Source organism: Larimichthys crocea, chromosome XV, assembly GCF_000972845.2.
Source record: "Larimichthys crocea isolate SSNF chromosome XV, L_crocea_2.0, whole genome shotgun sequence".
Lineage (NCBI taxonomy): Eukaryota > Metazoa > Chordata > Actinopteri > Sciaenidae > Larimichthys > Larimichthys crocea.
The window spans coordinates 20,378,220-20,400,291 of record NC_040025.1 but is presented as its reverse complement, the minus strand read 5'-3'; the positions used below and the strand labels follow the sequence as shown (position 1 = coordinate 20,400,291).

Sequence of the window (22,072 nt, the reverse complement as noted above, 5' to 3'; positions counted from 1 at the left end):
TATGTCCAGCTGATTTCAAAGAAAATAGAAGTCAAACGTCAGAGGTCTGTCCTGTTGCTGTTCGTAAAGACTTTGCTTAGAAATTAGTTGAAAACGCAGACCATTATTGGTTTATATGATATCTGAAGGATGTTTGTGACATCCACATGCGCAGCAGTTTTGGGACTTGTAACACATTTACCCTGAACATGTCATAGACGAGATCCACCAGGCCCCAGAAGAGAAGAGGTGAGCGATAGACTGCATATTCCTTTGGTGCTTTATCTGTGAGTCTGGTAAGAAAAGAGAAGAAGAGAGTTAATGTATGAGCTTGATTAATTAGATTTTTTTTTGATAAACTGTATTTTTTTTAAATACAGTTGATTGTTTGTTTGCAGTGGTGTCTCCATTCATTACATAAGATACAATCATTTGCCATCATTCATCTTTTTACACTCTTCTGAGTAAAACAAAACAAAACTGTCTTACTTGTTGGTGCAGACTGCTGAGACTTTGCGGGCGTGTGCGTTGACCAGGAGTCTTCGTAGGAAGTATATTCGTGAGGTCCTCCAGCGTTCAGGCGGCATGATGTGCATGCCCAAGATGGTGAAATAGTGCGGTCCTTCAACCTCGTATGAGCTCTCCACCCATTTCTCACATGGCTGTTCCTGGAAGCTCTGCAGGTTCTTCTCCTCCCGGGACGTAGCCCTCGTGCTGCAGTGACAGAGTTCACAAAGCATAGTGATGGGATGAGGGTGAGAAAAACACAAGCCACACCAGATTGATGTTTTTTTCATTAGTTATTCGTACATCTCATCACTTGGTACAGGTTCAATGTCTCATGAATCATTTCTGTGGTGAGATACATTTCATATCAAAATGGAGCATACGTGTTGAGGACGTAGAGAACAGTGTGGATGATGTAGGGGATGAGGTGGATGTTGCTTTCTCGTCCTCCTCCTCCTGTGTCCACGCTGAACGATTGTTCGGTAGCAAAGCGGAGGAACAGCAGTTTGGTGTCGTGGATGTTGAGTTGATACGTGGGCTCCCGCTGACCTGTGCACTCCTGCAGATATGTGTTGTGCCTGTGTGGTACAGAGAAATCCCATGGGGAATGATCTACTGTGTGAAACATGAAGGAAACCTTTGCGGTGTGTGTGGGGGTGCACGATTTTACCTCGCTAAGCACGTAGCAAAGGCTGATTCTGGCACATGTGGCCCCCACACAGGTAGCAGCCCATTGCACTTGGTATTGGCATTCTGGAGAGCAGCACTATCCCACTCCTCTCGCCCACGAGCCAGCCTGCCCCGGGGAAAAGAAAGATAAAAAGCTCAGAACAACAGCGGAGGTCACGGCAGGAAATTTTTTTAAAGGGTCCTCATCAGCAGCTCCATGACGGTGTTTGTTGGTACCTGACAGCTGCCAGATGGCAGTCATAGTGGACTATGTTAAAGTGCGACACAGTGCTGTAGCCCTGCTGCTTGCGAGGCTTGTTTTCGAAGTCCTCCAAGGCCACGCGTTTCGTGAAAGTGTAAATACCCAGGACTTTGGTTGGCTAGGACAAGAGAAACAAGGACGGACATGTTAGTTCAGTAAACAAGAAGACTGAAAATCTTACTCATAATTCAGGATTTCCGAATACCACCTGTCGTCAGCTGATACTTTAAAGTGAATTAAATAAATATATCATTAACTTGGATTAAATTATTTAAACACTATATAATGTGATCCAATCAAAGGTAACACTCTTAACTATAGCTTAAACTATATGAAGTCCACTAATAATCCTGGATGAGGTGTGTGAGGCGTGTACCTGGAACTTGTAACCCTCTCTACAGATACAGCAGGTCAAGCCTGGCTCCTCTATCAACTCCTCCATCTGCTTCAACAGTGAGGTCTTGGTCACCACCTGACCCTTCTCATTGGTCTGAAAGGCAAATGTATAAACCACAAATTAAAACAAAAATCAACAGTACACTGGGCTGTGTTGATGATGCAAAGTCACAGGGGCAGCAACACAAATGAACAGCATTTTAACAAAGTAAAGAAAAAGAAGGGAAGATGTACCGTCATGCCCAGTGTTCCCAGGGCCTTCTGTCTCATGGCCATAGCCATACGCTTCTTCTCAGCTCTGGTCTCCCTGCGGGCTGCATCAATCTTCAGGTTGACGTCACTGTGCTCTCTCAGAGCCTCCAGAAGGTTTTCTGCTAGCGTGCCGATGCCTTCGTCACTGGATACCTGCTCCAGCTTGTGCAAGTTGGTTATTGAATCTGTGCCTATCAGCACCTGGACAGAAGATAAGAAGGCATCCAGTAATGTTAATTAGATTTATTGTAGAATTGTAGATGCAGAGTTTGTGAGTTGGGTTTAAATGATTCATATCATATTTTCTCCTCTATGTATTTGGTTGCTTAGTCCAGAGTCATCTGTTTTTACTGGTGGCCATTAAACACCTCCAGTGGAGTTTTTAATTACAAATAGTGAATACCTGTGTGGGGGGATGCTGGGTGGCCAAACCACGGAGCAATCTGAGGATGAAGGGTAGAGCTGGTCTGGAGAGGAACTTCTTCCAGACATCTGCATCCAGACTAATGAGAGTTCAGAAGAAGAAAATGGTTTAAACACTCCAGCACACAGATTTAAGTCAAAGGTTTTGATCTTTGGCCAAGTGAAGCTGTGAGAAGACCTACTTTTTGGCATTTGGGATATGTTTCTTCATGTAGTCCAGTGCACTCTGTGTGATTCCTTTCTGGAGAATAAGGTCTTTCAGCTGATGGCCGTTGCTGTTGTTTTTTATTCCAGCTGCGATTTTACAGAAGCAATCTAAAAACACTTTGTCATCGGCACTATGCTCCTCGTCGTACCTTTAGGGGAAAAAGCACAGAGGTCAGTTCTACTTCGACACAAGCTGTAACACCTGTAACGCTCTTTGAAATATGGATCACAGAGCAGCACACAACGGTCACAAATAATCAGCCTGACTTAATAAAAAACTCAAAATGTTTATATCTATTTAATCTGATGACCTGAATGTTTTACATATTTAAAACTTCAAAAATTTGCTGAGTGACACTCACTTGTCAAAGCTGCAACACGGTTTGAAGCGTTCCACCAAGATCCTCATCTTCTCCAGCTCACCAAACGACAGGTACGGGATGATGCGCAGCAGACCCTGCAGCACACTGGGGTTGGAGCGCACAAATGGGGTGTTGATCTGGTCTAACAACATGACCAGCTGATCTTTGTCTCCTGTCAACAGCAGGTTACCCTGAAAAAGACAAACCAGTCAATGTTCAAATCAAACAGTTACACGAATGGATTTTTTTCTAGCTTTGATTACATTAGAACAACAGAAGGGTCAATCTACTTCATATGCTCACCTTGTCTTCTGAAATCTCAGCATTGGCTTCGTCCAGGATGATCTCCATGATGCTCAGAACTTGCTCTGCTATGGAGGCTCCACCACTGTCCTTACTCTCCTGTTCTGCCACTAAGGCCTGAAGGAAAAGACACATGAAGATGAGTTTTCTAATTTAAGTAACTGATAAACTGTTATAAAACCTGGTTAATTTGACTGAAATGTAATGCACCCTCCTCCCCACTAATCAGATTACAAACACAATGTTAGACAGTCACTCACCAGGTTTAGAGTCCCAAGCATGACATTGAGTGTGTTCATCTCTGGTTTGACCAGTTGCTGCCGGTTGATCTTCACCTTCACACAATAACTGAACAGCTTAAGCAAAACCTGTAAGTGAGACAGATGCACATTTGTCAAATATGCAGCTCTGCTGTTGATATTCATGGCAGCTGCACAGGCGGTTACTGTGTCAAGACAAAGAGTAAACTTTGTTATTTCAAAAATATAAGACAAAGTCTTCCTTAGGGTCTAAATACATTTTAAATGATAAAGGTATCAATTTATTCGGGATGGATGTTTCAGTATGCTTTGAAGGTATAAATAGAATAAATAAAGATTTATCGTAAATGGCTTTTGGTCAAAACAAATGTTTGCTTACAGTGAGCAGATGTCTTCCTTGTTTAAAATCTTTGATTCCAGATAGCCGGTTGAGCATACACTCCAGTCCTCCACACTGTGCCATGACTCCTGCCATCTTGTACACCTCCTCATCATCCTCCTCTTCATCTGAAATAAGGTCAGGTAAAATATTAGTTTTTTTAGTTGTGAAGAGATATTGCATATTCATCTTTCATAACTGAACACAGGCACTAGTCCTTGAGACGACAGGCTTACACACTGCTGAACGGACAAAAAATTGGACAACATCATGTAAATGAACAGTAAATGTAACCTGTGGTTGAGTCCAGTGACTCTATGAACTCCTCTGTGGCATCTCCCAGCAGACCTCTCATTCGATAGATGATTCTCATTGGCTCACCCTTGGAGAAGAAAAAAAAAGCCAACAGGCTCCCTGACTTAGTAATACTGTCATTTAACAGCAATCCTAATGAATTCTTTATGTTCTACATGTTCTTAAATGAGTCAATCTTTCATTGTCCAGCTCATTAGGACTCTCACCTCATTTGTAGGGCACCAGACCTTCTTGTAGACCTCTGCCACTGACAGATCCAAGCTAATGATTTTGTTGTTCACCAGAAGCTGAGAAAAACAGTGACATCAATTTAATTTCTCATAAAAGGCCAACTTTTTAAATTTTGTGAAATAGAGTAAAGAATTTGATAAAAGCTAGCACAAGAACAAGGAATTGGTTGTAAGGATGCAGTGGATGGAAGTGTAGCGGCTAAGCTTTACCTCCATGCCACTGTCGTCTTCGAGCAGTGCCACCAGGTCGCAATCTTGACAGATCTTGTTCTTGATGTCTCTCATTAGAGGCCCAATGCCGGGCTCGTTACTGCTGTAGGGGTTCCCTGGCATGCGGCCCTGCAGGAAGTCCTCCTGCTGAGGATCCTTCTCCAGGGTAACAAAGAACTCCGTCACCTCATTCTCCTCCTAAACACAAGAAGTAAAACAAAAGATTCAGATGAAGGCAACTTCAGAACTACACCTAAATCTTTGAGCATTATTCTGTACAACTTAATCAGAATACAACAGGCTAAAGGCAACTCACAGGATAGATGATGCTGCACAGTCTCTCAAAAATGAACACAGGTGTCCTGTAGTCGTCCAGGTTGTACCGCTTTGCAGTCTCTATGCACACTGCCATGAAGGCTTTGGTTTCAGACTCAGTACCTATGAACAGCACAACAAGATTTACAATGTTGTTTTAAACATATCTACAATATACAATGACCTTTGCTGAATTACTTGCTGTTGAATTCTTAATTGTATTGTAATAAAACATGGAAACAACATCAAAACATTTATTTTATGTTAAGTATGAAAACAAATCACACTGAAGCAGTGGAAGCATAATTTATTTTCATGTCAGTGCAGACCTGTTGTCATGTCCTCCAGCATCTCCAGCAGCATGTCCTGAGTCTCATCAATGAGCTTGGTGCGCTGCACCACCAGTTTCCTCAGACACAGGTAGCCGTTGAGAACCGTGCCGACCAACCTACTTTTGAAATGCCGCTTAATGGACTCCACCTCCACGAATGAAGACAGCAATCCTGCAGTGGCACAAAACACATAAATTATAAAATTAAACAGCCCAAAGATTACTTATGGTATATAAACCATCTATCATTTATTCTGTCATGGTGTTCAGTCTCACCTAAACCATACAATACTCAGAATCAGTGTCATGTCTAATGTCATGGTCAAACAAACAACAGGTACTAACATACCAGTCAAGCTCTTGAGAGCGTAGCCTTGCTGCAAGTCTGTGCTCAGTGTGGCCTCCTCCAGAGCCAGCAGATTGGCTATTTCCTGGACAGGGAATTAAACAGAGCATCAGTTTTGTTTGCTATATTGACGTAAGGTATGATATTAACATATGAATACCTCTACTGGCATATTCAATATAAGCATAATACAAAACATTTGAAATAAGTACAAAAAGCACAAAGTTCTAAAATCTAAATATTTTCATTCAACTAAAAAACTAGTGGCACTTACAGTACAGATATTCTATGAAGTTTGTATAAATATAATCTTTTGACTTTAGGGTCGTTACCTTGGTGATCAGGTTACCAATGTAGGGCAGGACTCCACGGGCTGCCAGGTAAACCTTCCAGTGTGTTGGCTTGATCAGCTTCTGGTACAAACCCAGGTACTCCACTGCACACTCTCCAGCTACACTCAACTCGTCCAGATAACTGACAGAGAAACACAGACATGTCGTTTAAGTCAGGTCTACAGTTCAGCTCCAAGTGCTAAAACCTACTGCAAGTCCCCACACATTTTCCTTTGTTTGATATTAGTTTAACAGACATTTTCTTGATTATTCTAACAGTTTTTGCACATGTGCTTGAGACATTTGTTTGTCTGTTCAAAAGCATGTGATTTGTCTGAAAATACCACAATCGATTTCTTTCTAATTTTCTAGTTATTGGTAACATGCATATAGCTTGAACATACTGTATATGTTCACTTTTGGTACTGAGAACTCTAGCAGTAATTTATTAATAGTTTATGCATCCCTAATGTTCATCATGTGAGACTCATACCTGGTGAGCAGGTCCAGGACTTGTTGCTTGCGGCTGGGGATTGTGGTTAGGGCCTCCACAATAGTGCAAGCTGCCTGTCTGGCTGCCTGAGTGGCAGGTGTGAACAGTACCTGCAACAAATAGAATGTTAGTGATTAGTGGCTCCTCTTTATTTCTAACAAAACATACTAATGGATCTACAAAGGACAACAAGCAGAGCACAAAAGAATACTTGCAACAAAATTGTTTTTTAAATAAATCTTTTTTATTTTTCTTTGTACCTGTCGCAGCCAGTTGTTGTGGCTCAGTTTAAGCAAGCGAGGGAAGAGCCCTTCACCTTTCCTGGACCTCATGAACTGCTTCCACTTCCACACATACTTCTCCAACAGGTACTGCTTTCGTAACTCGGCCTTCCCCTGAGGCTTTGACACCGCCTCCTGGCCTGTGGTTACCAAGATGAATTCAAAAAGCTCATTATCATGAATTTTCATTGACTGAAAGAAATGGGAGAACATCCTGCTTCACTTGTATACTGTGTATTTGTTCAGACACAGTACTGACCTCTTGCTGGAAGACATTTTTTCCAGGCTTCGTAAGATGCTTTGGGGTCTTTCTTGAGCCAGAGCTGGGCCTGGGCATGGATTTCATTACTGTAGGGCCTGACAGTGGTCAGAGACTCAATAGCAGCATCCTATAGACAAAAGCAAACACATGCTGTATAAGGGAACGTGATACAACCAGGTGGTAAGTGACAGACACTGCATGTGTAATTCTTAAACTTCCTGAGCTGGTGTATTTTAAATGAATGAAAATAGAATACGTAATTATTTTTCTAATTCATCAAAAAATGCTTTTAGTGGTTCTTGGTCCAGATTACAGATGACAAAAGTTCTTCATCTTATCATATCTTTAAGGACTACATGACACCACTGCCACCTACAACCCTCTAAAAGGAATATCACAAGAACAGTAGTATAGTGCATTTACCTTGTTCTTCTTGCTAGTGGGCGCAGGAGGCTTGATCAACTTTTGCAGGATTCTCAGGCACATGAGAGTGATGTTCTCCACCACGACAGGTGTTTTTATATTCACTGACATGAGGAACAGACTGAGGGCTGGCAGGAAAACACAAGACAAAAAGTCAGACTGTCTCTTTCTCAGCTCAATCACAGCCAGACAACTGATGGTTGATATAAGATGTATTTTGATGCACAGAAGAAGAATTGGAGTTAATGTCAAAGCAAGGATTCAATCAGATTAGTTAACCAGACAAAAACACTTGGTGAAACTAATCCCCATATGCGGATGCTCTTAAAAGATCTAAGAGTTAAAAAAATAATGGACATGGAAAAAAACATCTTGTGAATGCTTGAGGAAATCAGGCTTACCACAACGTAACCGTAGCTCCCAGCACCCTCCCTCTTTTGAAATGGAGTCTGTTAGCAGCAGCATTTCATACTGCAGATTACTAACCTGTTGGGAAAACAAGTCATGTTGAAATTAAAAAGTCAAACTGCTCAATCCAGGAGCTCCACTGTTCAGATAAAAATGTGAGGTTCAAACAAAAAAAACCTGATATTTTTGTAGATATTTCTGTCAACACTTTTTTGCTTAGTTTCTTAGGACATGTAGGAGGAACATACCAGGTCAGGATTGGCCCAGTGGCCTTTGAGGGCAGCAGACACCTTGGCGATAATGAGGTCATTCATCTGTTGAGTGGCTTCTGGATGATCTCTGAAGCAGGACAACACGGAAGGAAACATTTACCATTGACCATAACTGACAGTGCTAAGAGCCATGATTTGTTATTAAAATGATCTATTGAACTCTTCTACTAAACAACACGATAGTAGATAGGCATACCTAGTGAGGAGACAGACCAGCTGGCGCACCTCCTCCCTCATGGCTGCTGTACCTCGCCGCAAGTTGTACTCAAACAGCTCACGGATGAGACCCTGGAGGACCAGGATCTGTCGGAGGGCTGGGTTAGTGGCCAGTGCACGGAGCAGTGTGATACAGTGACCTGTGACGGCTGAGGCACAGCCATAGCACTTGGTTGAGGAGGTGTGGCCGCAGCCCAGCACAGAGAGGGCGCGATACTGACTGGCGGTGAAGGTGGGCTGGTGGCTGCTGCTGCTGCGGGATGACTTGGTGGCAGCCTCTCTCTGCTGAAGATCATACTCCAGGAGTTCTTTACGGGATGCAAGAACTTTCTGTAAACAATTAGAGAAGGCCAGAATATATGTGAGCAGGGGTCAAATAATACCAGTTACTCTGAAATTAGTAATCTTTCTCTCTGTAACCTGTATAATCTTGGAGAGTTCATCAAATGATGTCTTGCAGTCTCCACTGTATTCTTGAGCCAGCTGCTGAATGTATCTGTTCACATTAGCAGAGGATGTACCCAGTCCTGCACCTGCTCCACTGTCATCCTGAGGGCAAGACAGGAAAAATAGTATCATGAGATAAAATTGTAGAAATAAGACAAAACTGGCTTAAATCTACATTTCTAGGGAAACAAGAAAACCTACAAAAGTCTACAAAAACACTACTTACAACCATAATGACCAAAAGTCATACCTTTGGAAAGTTCTGCTAGAGGGATTTATGAAAAGGAGATGATGTATTACTGCAATACCAATACTGCTGGTCAACTGCTATCAAAGAGATTCACATTTGCTGAAAAATTATTTTGGAAAGACGAATCTAAAGAATACAAGAAGTATCAGTAGAAACCGTGCATCGTATTGTTTTAGGTTATAGCATGTGCACAGTCAATTTGACTGACTGACCTGTGGCTTTTCTGGTGCCGCCTCATTGACTTTAGACAGGAGGCTCTCCAGTTGGGGCCGGTGGCCCATCAGTTGGTGGTACACTCGGTCAGCTTTGTCCAGCAGGGTATTGATGTTAGTCACAGCCTGCAGGAAAAGAAAACACAATAAGGATTAAGAGATGCAAAGTGACGGTGTACTACTTCTGCTTTGATTTGATCTGTTCTGAAAGATAAATCACTTTTTTTTTCACTGTTCACTTGTATTTCCTGCTTACCTTTTTCCTGTCTTCCTCATTCTCGATAGGATCCACAGCACAGCATGGTTTAGCATATAGCATGAAGTCAAATCGGGCATATTTGCAGAAACCACAGGCATTGCACAGGAAAGGGTCTTTTTCATCATAGTTGATGGACCTAATAGAAAACAAGCATCAATTTAAAACACTATCAATTCTAATGTGTCCAGTCATTTCCATTTAAACCTTCAGAGGAAACCTGCTGCTCACCTGCACTTGTGGCACTGATAAACGTTCTCACCACAGTTGCCACACACCCCTGGGTTGGCCGGCACAGAGGCACTGCAGCGCGGACACTGCAGGGTCTCCGTGGAGGCCTGGTAGTTCTCGTAAAAATCGGAGAACTCAATCATCAGGTTGGACGCAACGATGGGTAAAGGAAGGTCGATCTTCACCTCCGTCTGTCCTGGGGTCAGCTGAACTTTCTTGGCTTTGTGCCAACGAGCAGGCCTAAAACAGGCAGTACATTTTCAGTCAATAAGAGTGAAACTGTTGTAGCCACAGGAAAGAGAGAAAGTCCATCATCTCTTTATTAAAACTTACTTGTTCTTCAACTCCACAATAGCCTGTACAGTCCTGTTGTTATAGTAGAGGTTGATGGTGCGGACCATTTTGGTGCGTTTGAGGTCACCGATCTTCACTGTGACTTTGCTGATGGTGTGGCTGCCAATGAGCTTAACGACCTGCTGTGTGGTGGTGTAGCGGGTGTCCACTTTAATCGATGACAGTTTTATATTCTGGAGGACAAACAAGACAATGTTTAAATTCAGTTTAAATAGACGGTTTATACATTCTTCTCATGACATGGTGTGCATTATAAATAACATTCATTTGAACTGGATTAGCTAAACGTCTTGTGTACTTTTTGGTTTAGAGACTGTGAAGTTGTGTTGCACGTACTGAGAAGGGAACTTCTGGGTTGTTGCACACCAAGCAGGGGTCACTCTCCAGATAAAATCCATCAAACTCCACCAAACCCGACAGAGTGCTGCAGGAGAAAACACCAGTCCATCAAATTGTTACATAGTTGATGTCCACTAGTTGAAATTGCATTCTCTTGCCACAAGGCATGTTTGTGTCTTTGTGTTGACATACTTGTAGATGTTGGAGTTCGGGTGATTTGTCAGGATGTGGTTTTGAGCCCTCAGGATTTCCACAGCTTTTTGGGAATACTCCTTCAACTAGAACAGAAAAAAGAAATAATGAAACAATTTTATAGCGGATTTGCAGCTGTCATTGCAACAGCTATGTTCTGCTTCATGATGAAAGGGCTCAGGGCTTCTTTTTAATCATTAAGCCTGGGTATGTCAAATTATTATTTTACACGAAAGAGCAACAAAACAGTCTTTGTGAGCAAACCTTTTTCTCTGTCTGAGGGGTTTTGAGTGAGAAGTAGCCAAGCAGGTCGACAAACTGGGCAGCTTTGCGGCCATATGCAGGCAGCTCAGGCCAGATGGCCCAAGTCAGTTCCAAGAGCAGCTCCTGCTGAGATTTACTGGAGTTCCTGCAGAGATATTCACATGTGATTTCACCATTTAATAATTTATTTATGCTTTTATTCCACACATTCTTTCCATCGTTTGTTCACTAATGCTACAATTTTATGTTTAATCACCCAAGTCTAAAAACTAGTCCTTTGAGTTTGTGATGAAACTAAGCTGCTTATGTATGTCTGAATGTGTTGGATGTCTACAGTACCTGTAGATATGAAGCGCCAAGCAGTGGGCTTGCCAGCGCACAGCAGATGAATTCGATTCCAGCAGGAAGCAACGCAAGAACTGGATGAGAGTCTCCTTGTCTGCAAACTTGTTAAGCTGACTGACCAAAGCCATACACAGCTGATCCTCCTGGCTGCCAACTCCATCACCTGTGGTCAGACCACAAATATACAACACATTTAGGGTGCTTGCAACTATGTTGCCATTTTTGATATAGCATATTGCCATTAACATTCAGCTGCATTGGGGGACTCAAGCCTATCCCAGCACTCAATGTGCTCCATCTAAACAAGAATTAGTCTGAAATATGCAAAGGTCTTTGTCATTGCCTCACCTTCTTTGTCTTTCTCCTTGTCCTCTTTTTTGCTCTTTTTACTGGAGGACTTGCTCTGAGAGGCCTGAGAAGCTCCTGTCTGTCCAGCACTACTGGAGCCCCCTCCTGAGAATGATGAAGAGGAGGAGGAGGAGCTGGCCAGCACCTTACTGCCACACAAAGCACAGGAGAGCAGTTGCAAAAGCACAGGGGAAACACCCTCATCCACTAGGAAGCTGACCTGGAGCAGGAAGTACAACACAGCTGGACAACGAAGAGAAGAGAGGATAAGAGGAGTAAAACAATAATGTTAACAAAACTGGCCTCAAAAGTTTGTATGTTTTGATTTACAAAAGCTGATATGAAACTTACAGTCATCCTTCATACAGAACTTCTGCCAGTTGATCGTCCTCTGAGTAGCAATTTCAGCACACGCTTTGAGATGTTCCATCTGCACAAAGAGAAGCACGTTACATTTAAGCAAAGACTCTTTACAGCTGCTGACAGTACTGTTAAAGAAACATAACATTAACAAGAAGAAAGAAGAAGAAGAAATGGGGGCTATGGAATATATGATTAAGTCAAAAGCAAAGCAACAAAGAGTATAAAATGAACATAATTTACAGTGAATCTGCAACACATAAAAAATGAAGCTCTGTACAAGAAGTCGCAATGATCGAACAGAGGACACTCACCAGACTGATGAGTGTGTCATACTGTAGAGCTGAACCAGACGTGGCTGTGACCACACCAGCCCGGAGGAAGATGCCCTGCTCCTCCAGGAGCTTCTTGATGCTGCGCACATGGGAGTCAAGAGTGTGCAGATCTCGCAGCTGACGATATTTTTCCTTGGAGCCGCAGATAAACAGCAACAGTTTTCTGACTTGCCTCCTGACAAATGGTGTCTGTTGAATCATCAGATACTGAGGAGAAAATGAAGAAAAGATTAATGTATTTCTGCCTTTTGTGCAGACACAGGTTGAAAAGAAAAATCAAATAAGTGATACACCCAATCGCTTACCTCAGATAGATAGTAGAACCAGGAATGGTCAAAGACAGGAGGTGGGATACGTGGGTTGGTGTCAGCGATCTTTTTGATCTGATACGGCAGCCGAAGCACCATTTCAGTCAGTAGCTGGGAGTAGGCTTCAAACACATCAGCAGCATGTCCCTAATAAGAAGAGCATCACAGTTGCATCACAGTTACAATACAATACATGTTCACATTCCTCATATAAAAGTCTTTCTTTTTCAAGTTTCCTAGATAAAGATGTTTTCTGTTACCTTGACATACTGACGCAGGAAGAAAGGACTCATGTCTGGGGGAGAGGAGGCTGTGTGGGGGCGGAGGAGCTGGCTGGTGGCCACCGGCTCTTCTTCACCCTGTTGGCTTTTCCAGAACTCCAGGAGAGATTTGAGCACGTGGAGACAGTAGTCAATAGCACCGAGGCTGAGCAAGGCAGTCGCTGTGGCGTTTGAAATAAGCGAGGATGACTGGAAGAGAGAAAGAGGGTGCACCTGGCATGTAGTACAGCGTACACAGGCAACTTAGTTTTAAAAACATGAAAAAAGTAAAAAAAACTGTCCATGGAGAAATTCAGTCACAGAAAATTATATATACCTCGGAAGAGGATTTGGAGCCAGACTTGGTTCGAGACATGAAGACGCTGAGCAGTCTCATGATGACCAGGTGAACTTCATTGATAGAGCTACGCTCATTCTTCTTGGACACGTCCTGCAGAGGAATAACATGGATGAATAAATCAAGTACAACTATGACACCTTTAACTCCTGCTTCATTATAAGGAGACTGTGTTTACCTTCTTGTGCATGCCGAGCTCAGCAATGAGCTGTGCAAGCAGGTCATCCAAGGCACCCTTATCCTTTTCATCCTCACCATCCAGGTCAGAGGTCAACATGAGGATAACCTGCATGTATGGGATGGCTTGGACACCACCTACTTTGTGGAGCTGAGAAAGGTGCTGGAGCAAGCGCTCCAGAAGCATAAGACGAACCATGTGTAGCCTGACAAGAAACACAAAATAAAAACAAGATTACATTTTTTAAACATCTACAACTGAACTGACCATATTGTGCTTAAAAGGACAATCTACTGCTCCTCCCCATGGTTTTGGTCGTGGATTGTAGATAACAATGTCTTAACGGGAAGATGTGTGTTGTTAGTCGAGCTTAAACTTGAAGCTTTCGATTTAATCTCATCTCCTGCTTCACATTTGTCTGACCTGTTGCTTGTGTGGATGTCTCCCTCTGTCTCTCCTTCTCCCTCTGAACCTTCGCCTTCCTGCTGGGCTGTGGTGGTGCTGATGGCTCCAGTGCTGGAGCTGACGCTGCCTGGACCAGTGGGGTGGCCCTCCACTGTTGTGTCTCCATATGCACTACTGCGCCCTGACACTGTACACACACATGCACAAATTCAACTAAGCAAACTGGAAACATGGTAATACACTGCATACGTTAAATGTTAAGTTGTGCTTTTCAAATTGGCTGACACCTCACTTTCATTACCCTCTAATGACATGTTAAATTAGAATAACCTTCAGGCTGGCACAACATAATATTTTGCATTTAGCCGTGTTCAGGATCACCCACCACTGTGCTCTCCCGCTACAGAGTCGATTGCAGAACCTCCACTCTCTGAGCCCACACTGCCGCCATGCTCAGCTGGGGAGGTCCGCAGTGTGGAGCCATCAGTAGCAGCTGTGCTGCCCTCATCATCTGATGCCGGGGCTGAAATAATAGCAATAGCTGTAACAGTAAATACACCACGGTCATCTGGCCAGGATATATAGTTCATACTTGTGCACCAACAAAGCAATAAAGCATGCAGCACAGTCAAAACATTTAAATCTGTCATTTATTGTGGTATTATCATATATAATTACTACCTACTTGAGCATACGTGACAGACTGAAAAAAGAATAAACAACCACTTCATTTTCAAAAATACTAAACTAGGACCACAAATTAGGTTAAATTTCAATGTGGAAAATTATCAATGGTCACACACACACACATACTGTAAGATTTGGGCATTTTTAATTAAAAAGTGTTGCAAATCGAAAAAATATTTTAACGTCTGATGTGAAGGATTTATTAGGCACTGTGACCTTGCAGATACAAAAACCTAGTTTCCTGCTGGATACAATGGAGACAGTCTTGTTACCTGATGCAGTGGTATCTGAAAGCGTGCCAGCGTCCAGTGAAGAGGAGCTTGGGGCCTGGCCAGAAAGGCCAAGGCTCTGAAGGCCAAGAGCGCTGCTGCTACTGCCTAAAAATGTCAAAAATATGGAGTGTATGTTAGCAGCACTCACCCAAAATATTTAAAAAAAAAAAAAAAGATTTGGCCCATAAATTAAAGTTAATAATAACCAAATACCAAAACTGGTTGATATATGAAGGTGAAACATCAAAAAACAAAGCCATTAATAAAAAGGTAATTCATGTTTATGATAATGCAGGTTTATTAAAACTGTTCTTTTATTTAGTTAGGAGTGTTTCTATAACTATTTTACCTTTGTGTTATAGCTATACAAAAGTTATAGAACAGCTACCAATACCACCATCATAATCATCACCACAGGAAGAGTGTCTAAATGTGGAGTGGGCCTGCCAGGCGATCTTGGCTACCACAAAACTATTGGATCATCTTGAATTTTCCTGCTACTGACCTTGTTGATCCTGCTGAAGGCTGAGAGCGATGGCCAGCTCTACCATAGTTTCATCATCAGCATCAGGAGGAATGTCCAGCATGGGGGGGAAACCCTCAGCTCCAGCCAACAGAGCCTCCAAGGGAGATGGATTTCCATTGTTGACATTCTCTGCTGTCTCCAGGACCATGGACTCTGACTGATGAGACAGAAAAACAAAAAGTTCTCATTTATATTTTTCAACATGCATTTAAAGAGAAAAAAGTTTAGATTTGAAGTTGATTATTTCAGGACTTAATTAGCCATCTTTGCTCACCACCATCTCAAAGTCACCATGGTCTACTTCACTCTGCTCCTGACTCTCCTGTCTACCTTCTTCACCTCCAGTCAGCACCGACGACTGCATTTTGTCATCTGCATCGTCGTCGTCGTCGTCATCTTTGTCTCCTGATAAAGGAAATCAACCAGTGATTTAAAGAGAACTGAATCCACAGGTGGTCACAGGGTGATACAATCTTTGTTTAGACATTGTTTGGTTTACTACATGGAGCAGACATGGAATATGTGTGCTAAAATCCTTTTAAAAGAAACTGGCCTAAGGTCTTGAAATAACGCCACAAAATTGCCTCGATGATCATTTCACGCACACATTTGTATACAGCCTGTGCAAACTTACCCATGGGTGTGTTGGAGCGTGGGGGAGATGGAAGAGTCACATGTCGCCGTTTGTTTCTTGGTCGAAGCACCCTGATCAGAGCCTGCTTACAAGCAAAGCTCACAGCCGTGTCCTGAAATTGGTTCAAATACAGAGCAGTTACCTAATGACAATCTGCCTTTAACTACTGTAACAGCTTACAGATACAGATAAGTCAATTAATTTGCCGTTTCCTCAAAATCTTGATTATAAATCGCCTTGTATGAACAAATGTATTAATAAGACAGTAATATAAATGTTACAATGGAAACAACAAAGCTGAGTTTGGCAAATCTCAGGATGACTCATGGATCAATAGAAGTACAACACTTACTGGACACAGTAACATTTGCATGTAGATTTTGGAGGCTACATTGATGTAATCCAGTTCACATGTGCAGTACGCATGGATGATGTCCACCAAGGCATTTACTGTGGCTTCCACGTGAGTTAGGCCTTAAAAGAAGGAGAAAAAAAACAAAAACATTTGCTGTTTTCGACTAGCCGTACAGAAATCAAAAGAGTATTTATAGACAGCATACATCATGAGTAAATGTTCTACATAACATATAAATGTGAGAACACTGGTTTACAATCACATTACTAATAAATCACATTACTTTTTTTGCATGCAGTCAATGCACTTGCACATTTTTGGGGTCCAAAAGTTACTTACCGGGCAGGCAAGCGGGAGCAAGAAAAGCGTTCTTTGGTTTTAGAGCATGGAGCTTCCAGAAGTTATTCATCAGCTGTGTGATGAAATTACAGCTTTCACCATCCACATGTTTTTGTCCATCTTCTGTCATTTCTGGGTTAAGAAGAGAAAAATATGAGTCTTCTCTGAAACTATTATGTTATTTAGCTCCAAAGCCACTGAAAGTCATTCTAACTAACAGCTGTTCAGATGATTTTTTTTTGGATGAGAGAGAGTACACAGTGTAATCATGTAACAGTATAAATGTCCACATATTTACACAGTATAATTGCTAGTCCTGGACAACTTTTGTCACCAACAGGATAGCCTCTTACCAGAGTCATGGTGTAAAGACTTTGTTTCTGTGAAATGCACCAAGTTGTTGGGTCTCATGATCGCAATGGAACGGGCAGTGATAACGAGCCTCTGGAAGACATCAGGGTCAAGCTCCCTCCCATCACGACTGCAGCTATTCAGACACTGCACTGCATTACTCAGCAAGGACTGGTCCTGATAAGAGAGGGGGCAGGGAAGTATTGCATTAGTTCCTCTAATGATGTCGAGGATGAGCACAACATTTAATGTCTAAAAGGTACTTTAGTGGTTAGAATTCATTTTCTAATATCCTTATCCACGTCTGAGGATGTAGTTGCTGAACACACTGCAGTGTAATTTAAACATTTAATCAGATTATTCTGTTGATAAATGCCTGTTTTGCTGCATTGCTGGCTGCACAGTATTCCAATAAAAATGCCAAATGTTCATGTTGGCTTACTTCCTTCATAAAAGGGTCAACAGTTCAAAATGTATTTCCATTGTCGTTCCTTGTAAACAAAGAATTCAGGCTTCATGTAATCTACAAAATTCAATGTAAACTGCAAGAATTTGTGATGTAGTTCTCCATTTTTCTGGCTCATTAATTATCCCTCTCAGAAGTAATTAGATTTTACAGAGGACCAGAGTGTTATTGATACAGATGTTTGCAGGACATGCGCATGGGAAATTTTAGAACTTTGGTCTAATCTGACTATTACTGTTTGTTTTTTTTACCTTATGGTTGTGGTAGGCAGTTCGACTGGTGTGCAGGCTTGCAAGAAGTCCCTTTGTCTGCTGCTGCACACCTGCAGGGGTTGGCATTGAAAGGAGTAGAGTGGCCAACTCCAGCGCTGCAACCTTATTCTTCTCCTACACAGAGTTAAAGACATGCAGTCAACAATTCTTCCAAAAAAGGCAAACAAGTTTAAACATTTTTTTTAAAACATGATGTTTAAAATCTTCATCAGTTTTTTCTTTTTACCTTTTCACTGGAGGAACCTACTGCGAAGCAGCTTTCCAAAGACTCGAGAGAGCTGACTACCAACCTGAAAATTAGAAAGAAGATCAACGGTGCTTCTTGAGCAGATTTGACCTTAAATCAACTAAACAAACAGAAAAAAAACAGGCAACTCTCAACCTGCTGCAGTCTGTGCTGGTCTAAATGCAAAAACAACACTGAATGCAAGCATAAGTGTTGTCAGGAAAAAAATGTAGATGTACAAGTGTGGAAATGATGCATGGCATGTTCACAGTCTCAGGCATGGACACACAAACTGGCACACGTGCACAAAACCATACAAACAAGCAGAGAAAGGGCAGTTACTAACCGGTCCAAGGTTGATAAGGACTCAGTTTCACAACTTTTTATTGTATTTTTGGGAGCAAAAGAAAAAGAACAAAAACAAAGTGTGAGGATCACAGAAAGAAACAAGTGAAATTAAATGATTCAGTTGAACATAAGAGAAGCATGCAAGAAAAGATGACATCACGATAGCCATGCACTAAATACTCTAAAGAGATCCCAATCCCCACTGTTAAAACTTCAGGCTCGCCCTCAACAACTCCTGCTACATAGCTGGACTCATGAATGGTTAAGGTACGTTAAAGAGTGGGCGATATGGATGAATTCTCGCACATCTACCAAAGTATTTATAATTCTTGACATCTGACATCATGACATCTAATCATTTTATGATATAGTTCATTAGTTTGAAAATAAATTGAGAATTTTTATAGACAAGATCATCACAGGAATGTTTTAGCAAATCCACAAAAATGAATCAATGTACTTACATTTATGCTAAGATCATATGAAAATCCTATATTATTAGAAAACAGGGATTTGCAGACAAGGGTCTGAGGGTGCCTCAGGTATTAAAAAGACAGAGGTAGCTATTCAAAGAAATGTTCACACTATGTCATCAAATCACGAGTGCTGTTAACTGAACTACAGGGGATTGAGCTGTGTGAATGCCAACAAATTGTGTTGACCTTGAACTTTCAAGTGGAAAGACCATACCTCTCGAGTACACTGCCACTGGTGGTGGTTGGGGTGGCGATGTCTCCATCAGAGGTGCCATTGCCCTGGTTGAGGTTGGGACTGCAGACATTGTTAACCGAAGCAGAGGAGAAGTCCTCTGGAGGATCCTCAGGCCAGCCAAACTGCTCCTTGGTTTTACCGTAGATCTTGATCGAATCGAGCATGGTGACTCCAGCCGGGTCAACAGATGCTCCAACTTTAAAATTGAACAGGAAGATTAAACTGAATCAGAAAATTGTTTTAAAAAAGTCAGCAGTAAATTTAATATGATCCATTAAAGGAACAGTTCAGTAGAAAATAAGTATCTTTTGTTTATAAACTAACACCAACCCTAATGAAACTCCAATAGCTTAGAGGTTAGCTATTGCATAAAACGCATTAGGCCATTAATAAAACTGTGCTGACCAACAAGTTCAGAAACAAATGCAGTTTACTTGTTTACATTTTACCACTGTTTCAAAGAATCAGTCGCAAAAGACTCCAAATGGATATTACTACAGGTGACAATAAAGATCCACTGAACAACAAGGAGCCAGATATAATTATTGCTCTTACTAAAGATGGACAGCTTCTTGTCGGCCTGTAGGGCCTCCTCTCTGGTGAAGGGGAAATCAAACCAACGGGCCCTCGTCAGGTTTATCTGCATGGTGCGTCCAAAGACCTCCACATAGGAAGGTGCCCTCTCAATGGCCTGAGTGCCCACCTGCACCCGCATGCCTGTCATCACCATTGAGCTGTTGTTGTTCACTGCTTCCACAGTGAATCCCCCAGGCTAGGAGGAAACAACATTTAATATTAGTTCCAATCCTTTGACCACCACTACTATTTCAATATATTTCTTTAGCTGTTGTCATTACTCAATTGACAACAACAATAACTTACTCTGAGCTTTTACTGAAAATAAGCATAAAACAAACATGCATGGGCTGAGAGTAGTAATTTAAATAAATAAATAAATAAATAAATAAATGAATGCACAACAGTCTCTTGCACCTTTTGTTAAAAAGTCCGTACCTTTGTGTTGGCCACATACATCCCAGTGGAATTAAGCCTGTGTTTGATCTGTTGTCCATTGTAGACCTGGAGCAAGTCATTGCCTCCAAACTCCACCTCTGTCAGCTGCTGGTTGTGCTCAAAGAAGTCTACTGGGAATGTCACCTGACTCGAGGTCCGGGTGGCTGAAAGTAAAATGATTATATTCAGACTTGAAACTTTGCCAGGCACAGCATATGTGCTATGGAAGTAAGCAATTTTAAGATATACTTTATTAATCCCACGAACGGGGAAATTCTTTTTACACTCTATTTATTTACATGCATTTTAACCCAGATACACACACATGCACTACAAGGCATAGACATTCAATTTTTTGGAGAGAGATGGTGGAGTGATGGGCAGCCCTCCTGAGAAGCGCCCAGCGAGCTGTTGCGAAATATGGACCAAATATGGTCCATGCGGGACTTGAACCGGCCACCCTCCGGTTCCCAAGCCCCCATGGACTGAGCTACTGCCGCCCCCTTTCTAGCAAACACAAGTTCTCGCTTTTCTGTTTCTGAGGGAATGCTTTTGTATCAATTGGTCTACTGTGTACACTAAAAATTATCCCTGAGAAGGCACTAAATTTGTTTACATAAAAAAACAGCACCTTGAGATTGATGATTCAAATATTCTTGAGCTGAAGTTGTGGGTTCGGTTCACCCTTCAAATGTCAGCAGTGGTTAACTAGTCATGATGACACTCGTGTTGGAATCCACTTACTTACTTGATTGTTAATTAAAAGAAAATATTGCTCTCAAACTCACTCGTAGCAGCAGCTTTGCGTTTGCGGACTGGCTTCATGATACTGATGCCACAGCTGGGCTGCAGAGAGGGCTGGAGCCAGTAAGAGGTGTTGTCCACATTGGCCATGTAGATTCGCAGGCTTCCATCCTCACAGAGAAGAATCATGGTCGTACGCTGTTGCTCATTACTGGCAGTATGTCTGATAGCTACCATATCTTGAATCTGAGGAAAAGAGAAAATCAATAACTGTCAAACTTCAGAAATAGTAATGAAATCAAAGCCAGTGAGTCACACGAACATGGTTTGTTCTGGAAACATGATGAGGAAAACAATACATCAGTGAGAGAGATAAGAAACACTATTTTACCACACACGGTACAGTCTGTGGCCCTTACCTTTGCTTTGGCTGGCAGAGTTTTAATCTCTTGGATGAGGAAGGTATCTGGCTTGACCATGATGACCAGTGGTATGCCTGTTGTCTGCTGCACACAGCACACCAGTCCTGGGTGGTTCATGACCTCAGACCACTGGCACAGAGCAGGCGACATCTTACTGCTGCCGCCATTTGAGCTAAAAAGGGCAGAAGAGCGCGAGAGAGATGAGACACGGTAAGCTCTTCCTATTACATTTCCAGTACAGCGACACAGAAGTGAAACATGTATATGGTATGTAGGACGTGTTACCCTTTGACATTGATGGGGAAGAGCCTCTGCACGTCGGTGGTGCTGCGGCTCACTGTGGCAGCGAAGGACTTTCCCTGGCTGTAGCTGAAGAAAAGCATCTGGAGCACATGGGAGTAATAGACCGACACACCGCCGCCGGCCACCTGCCCGTTGCTATCCTGGAGTCACACAGAAAGAAATTTATATTACTTCCTGCTGTTCAACAATTCTGTGTGTATAATTCCATGGCACAGGTATACGCCCTGCTTACCTTCAGGTCTTCGTGGGTTATCTCCAGTACATTTGTGACATAGAAAGGGCCATGTTGGGCACTGCTGGATTCATCCATAAGCTGGGTGTACATGTAACCTGCTGAAGACATGATGGCGATAACGTTCTTCCCCTCTTCATTGAAAAGGAAAGTAGCATCACGGATCTTGGAACTTGGGAGCAGGAAATAGTACATGGGACTCAGGGCGTCCACTGACAAGTCATAAATCTGTTAGCAAGGGACACACAAAGAAAAAGACAAGTATTAGTTCAACATGCAAACAGTCGCGTAATTA

The 22,072-nt window shown here is 42.2% G+C and overlaps 1 protein-coding gene across 7 annotated transcripts in view; it reads right to left on the bottom strand.

The window, feature by feature from the left end:
* The window catches only part of ubr4 (ubiquitin protein ligase E3 component n-recognin 4), a 44,490-nt gene that overhangs the window by 1,024 nt on the left and 21,394 nt on the right, over positions 1–22,072 (bottom strand). For 4 of the 7 annotated variants that reach the window (XM_027288244.1, XM_027288247.1, XM_027288248.1 and 1 more), the window contains 62 exons: positions 21,778–22,005; positions 21,528–21,685; positions 21,240–21,414; positions 20,865–21,066; positions 20,077–20,240; positions 19,618–19,834; positions 19,042–19,258; positions 18,350–18,382; positions 18,004–18,067; positions 17,757–17,891; positions 17,042–17,216; positions 16,689–16,820; positions 16,347–16,468; positions 15,995–16,106; positions 15,635–15,765; positions 15,340–15,517; positions 14,835–14,939; positions 14,261–14,416; positions 13,894–14,062; positions 13,471–13,675; positions 13,272–13,385; positions 12,935–13,168; positions 12,672–12,821; positions 12,346–12,573; positions 12,023–12,101; positions 11,672–11,914; positions 11,318–11,486; positions 10,979–11,123; positions 10,715–10,800; positions 10,520–10,607; positions 10,163–10,356; positions 9,830–10,069; positions 9,599–9,737; positions 9,343–9,468; positions 8,854–8,982; positions 8,414–8,763; positions 8,194–8,284; positions 7,939–8,023; positions 7,538–7,665; positions 7,112–7,241; positions 6,832–6,992; positions 6,572–6,681; positions 6,079–6,220; positions 5,750–5,831; positions 5,399–5,572; positions 5,071–5,192; positions 4,755–4,952; positions 4,521–4,601; positions 4,294–4,381; positions 4,000–4,127; positions 3,621–3,728; positions 3,361–3,477; positions 3,058–3,248; positions 2,671–2,844; positions 2,469–2,568; positions 2,048–2,266; positions 1,794–1,907; positions 1,393–1,535; positions 1,157–1,282; positions 870–1,064; positions 469–693; positions 182–272 (listed from right to left, as the gene is read on the bottom strand). In XM_027288244.1, coding sequence (XP_027144045.1) covers positions 182–272; positions 469–693; positions 870–1,064; positions 1,157–1,282; positions 1,393–1,535; positions 1,794–1,907; positions 2,048–2,266; positions 2,469–2,568; positions 2,671–2,844; positions 3,058–3,248; positions 3,361–3,477; positions 3,621–3,728; positions 4,000–4,127; positions 4,294–4,381; positions 4,521–4,601; positions 4,755–4,952; positions 5,071–5,192; positions 5,399–5,572; positions 5,750–5,831; positions 6,079–6,220; positions 6,572–6,681; positions 6,832–6,992; positions 7,112–7,241; positions 7,538–7,665; positions 7,939–8,023; positions 8,194–8,284; positions 8,414–8,763; positions 8,854–8,982; positions 9,343–9,468; positions 9,599–9,737; positions 9,830–10,069; positions 10,163–10,356; positions 10,520–10,607; positions 10,715–10,800; positions 10,979–11,123; positions 11,318–11,486; positions 11,672–11,914; positions 12,023–12,101; positions 12,346–12,573; positions 12,672–12,821; positions 12,935–13,168; positions 13,272–13,385; positions 13,471–13,675; positions 13,894–14,062; positions 14,261–14,416; positions 14,835–14,939; positions 15,340–15,517; positions 15,635–15,765; positions 15,995–16,106; positions 16,347–16,468; positions 16,689–16,820; positions 17,042–17,216; positions 17,757–17,891; positions 18,004–18,067; positions 18,350–18,382; positions 19,042–19,258; positions 19,618–19,834; positions 20,077–20,240; positions 20,865–21,066; positions 21,240–21,414; positions 21,528–21,685; positions 21,778–22,005 — 9,315 coding nt within the window. The remainder of the gene's footprint in view (positions 1–181; positions 273–468; positions 694–869; positions 1,065–1,156; positions 1,283–1,392; positions 1,536–1,793; positions 1,908–2,047; positions 2,267–2,468; positions 2,569–2,670; positions 2,845–3,057; positions 3,249–3,360; positions 3,478–3,620; positions 3,729–3,999; positions 4,128–4,293; positions 4,382–4,520; positions 4,602–4,754; positions 4,953–5,070; positions 5,193–5,398; positions 5,573–5,749; positions 5,832–6,078; positions 6,221–6,571; positions 6,682–6,831; positions 6,993–7,111; positions 7,242–7,537; positions 7,666–7,938; positions 8,024–8,193; positions 8,285–8,413; positions 8,764–8,853; positions 8,983–9,342; positions 9,469–9,598; positions 9,738–9,829; positions 10,070–10,162; positions 10,357–10,519; positions 10,608–10,714; positions 10,801–10,978; positions 11,124–11,317; positions 11,487–11,671; positions 11,915–12,022; positions 12,102–12,345; positions 12,574–12,671; positions 12,822–12,934; positions 13,169–13,271; positions 13,386–13,470; positions 13,676–13,893; positions 14,063–14,260; positions 14,417–14,834; positions 14,940–15,339; positions 15,518–15,634; positions 15,766–15,994; positions 16,107–16,346; positions 16,469–16,688; positions 16,821–17,041; positions 17,217–17,756; positions 17,892–18,003; positions 18,068–18,349; positions 18,383–19,041; positions 19,259–19,617; positions 19,835–20,076; positions 20,241–20,864; positions 21,067–21,239; positions 21,415–21,527; positions 21,686–21,777; positions 22,006–22,072) is intronic. The other 3 variants (XM_027288246.1, XM_027288250.1, XM_027288243.1) reach the window with 2 other exon arrangements.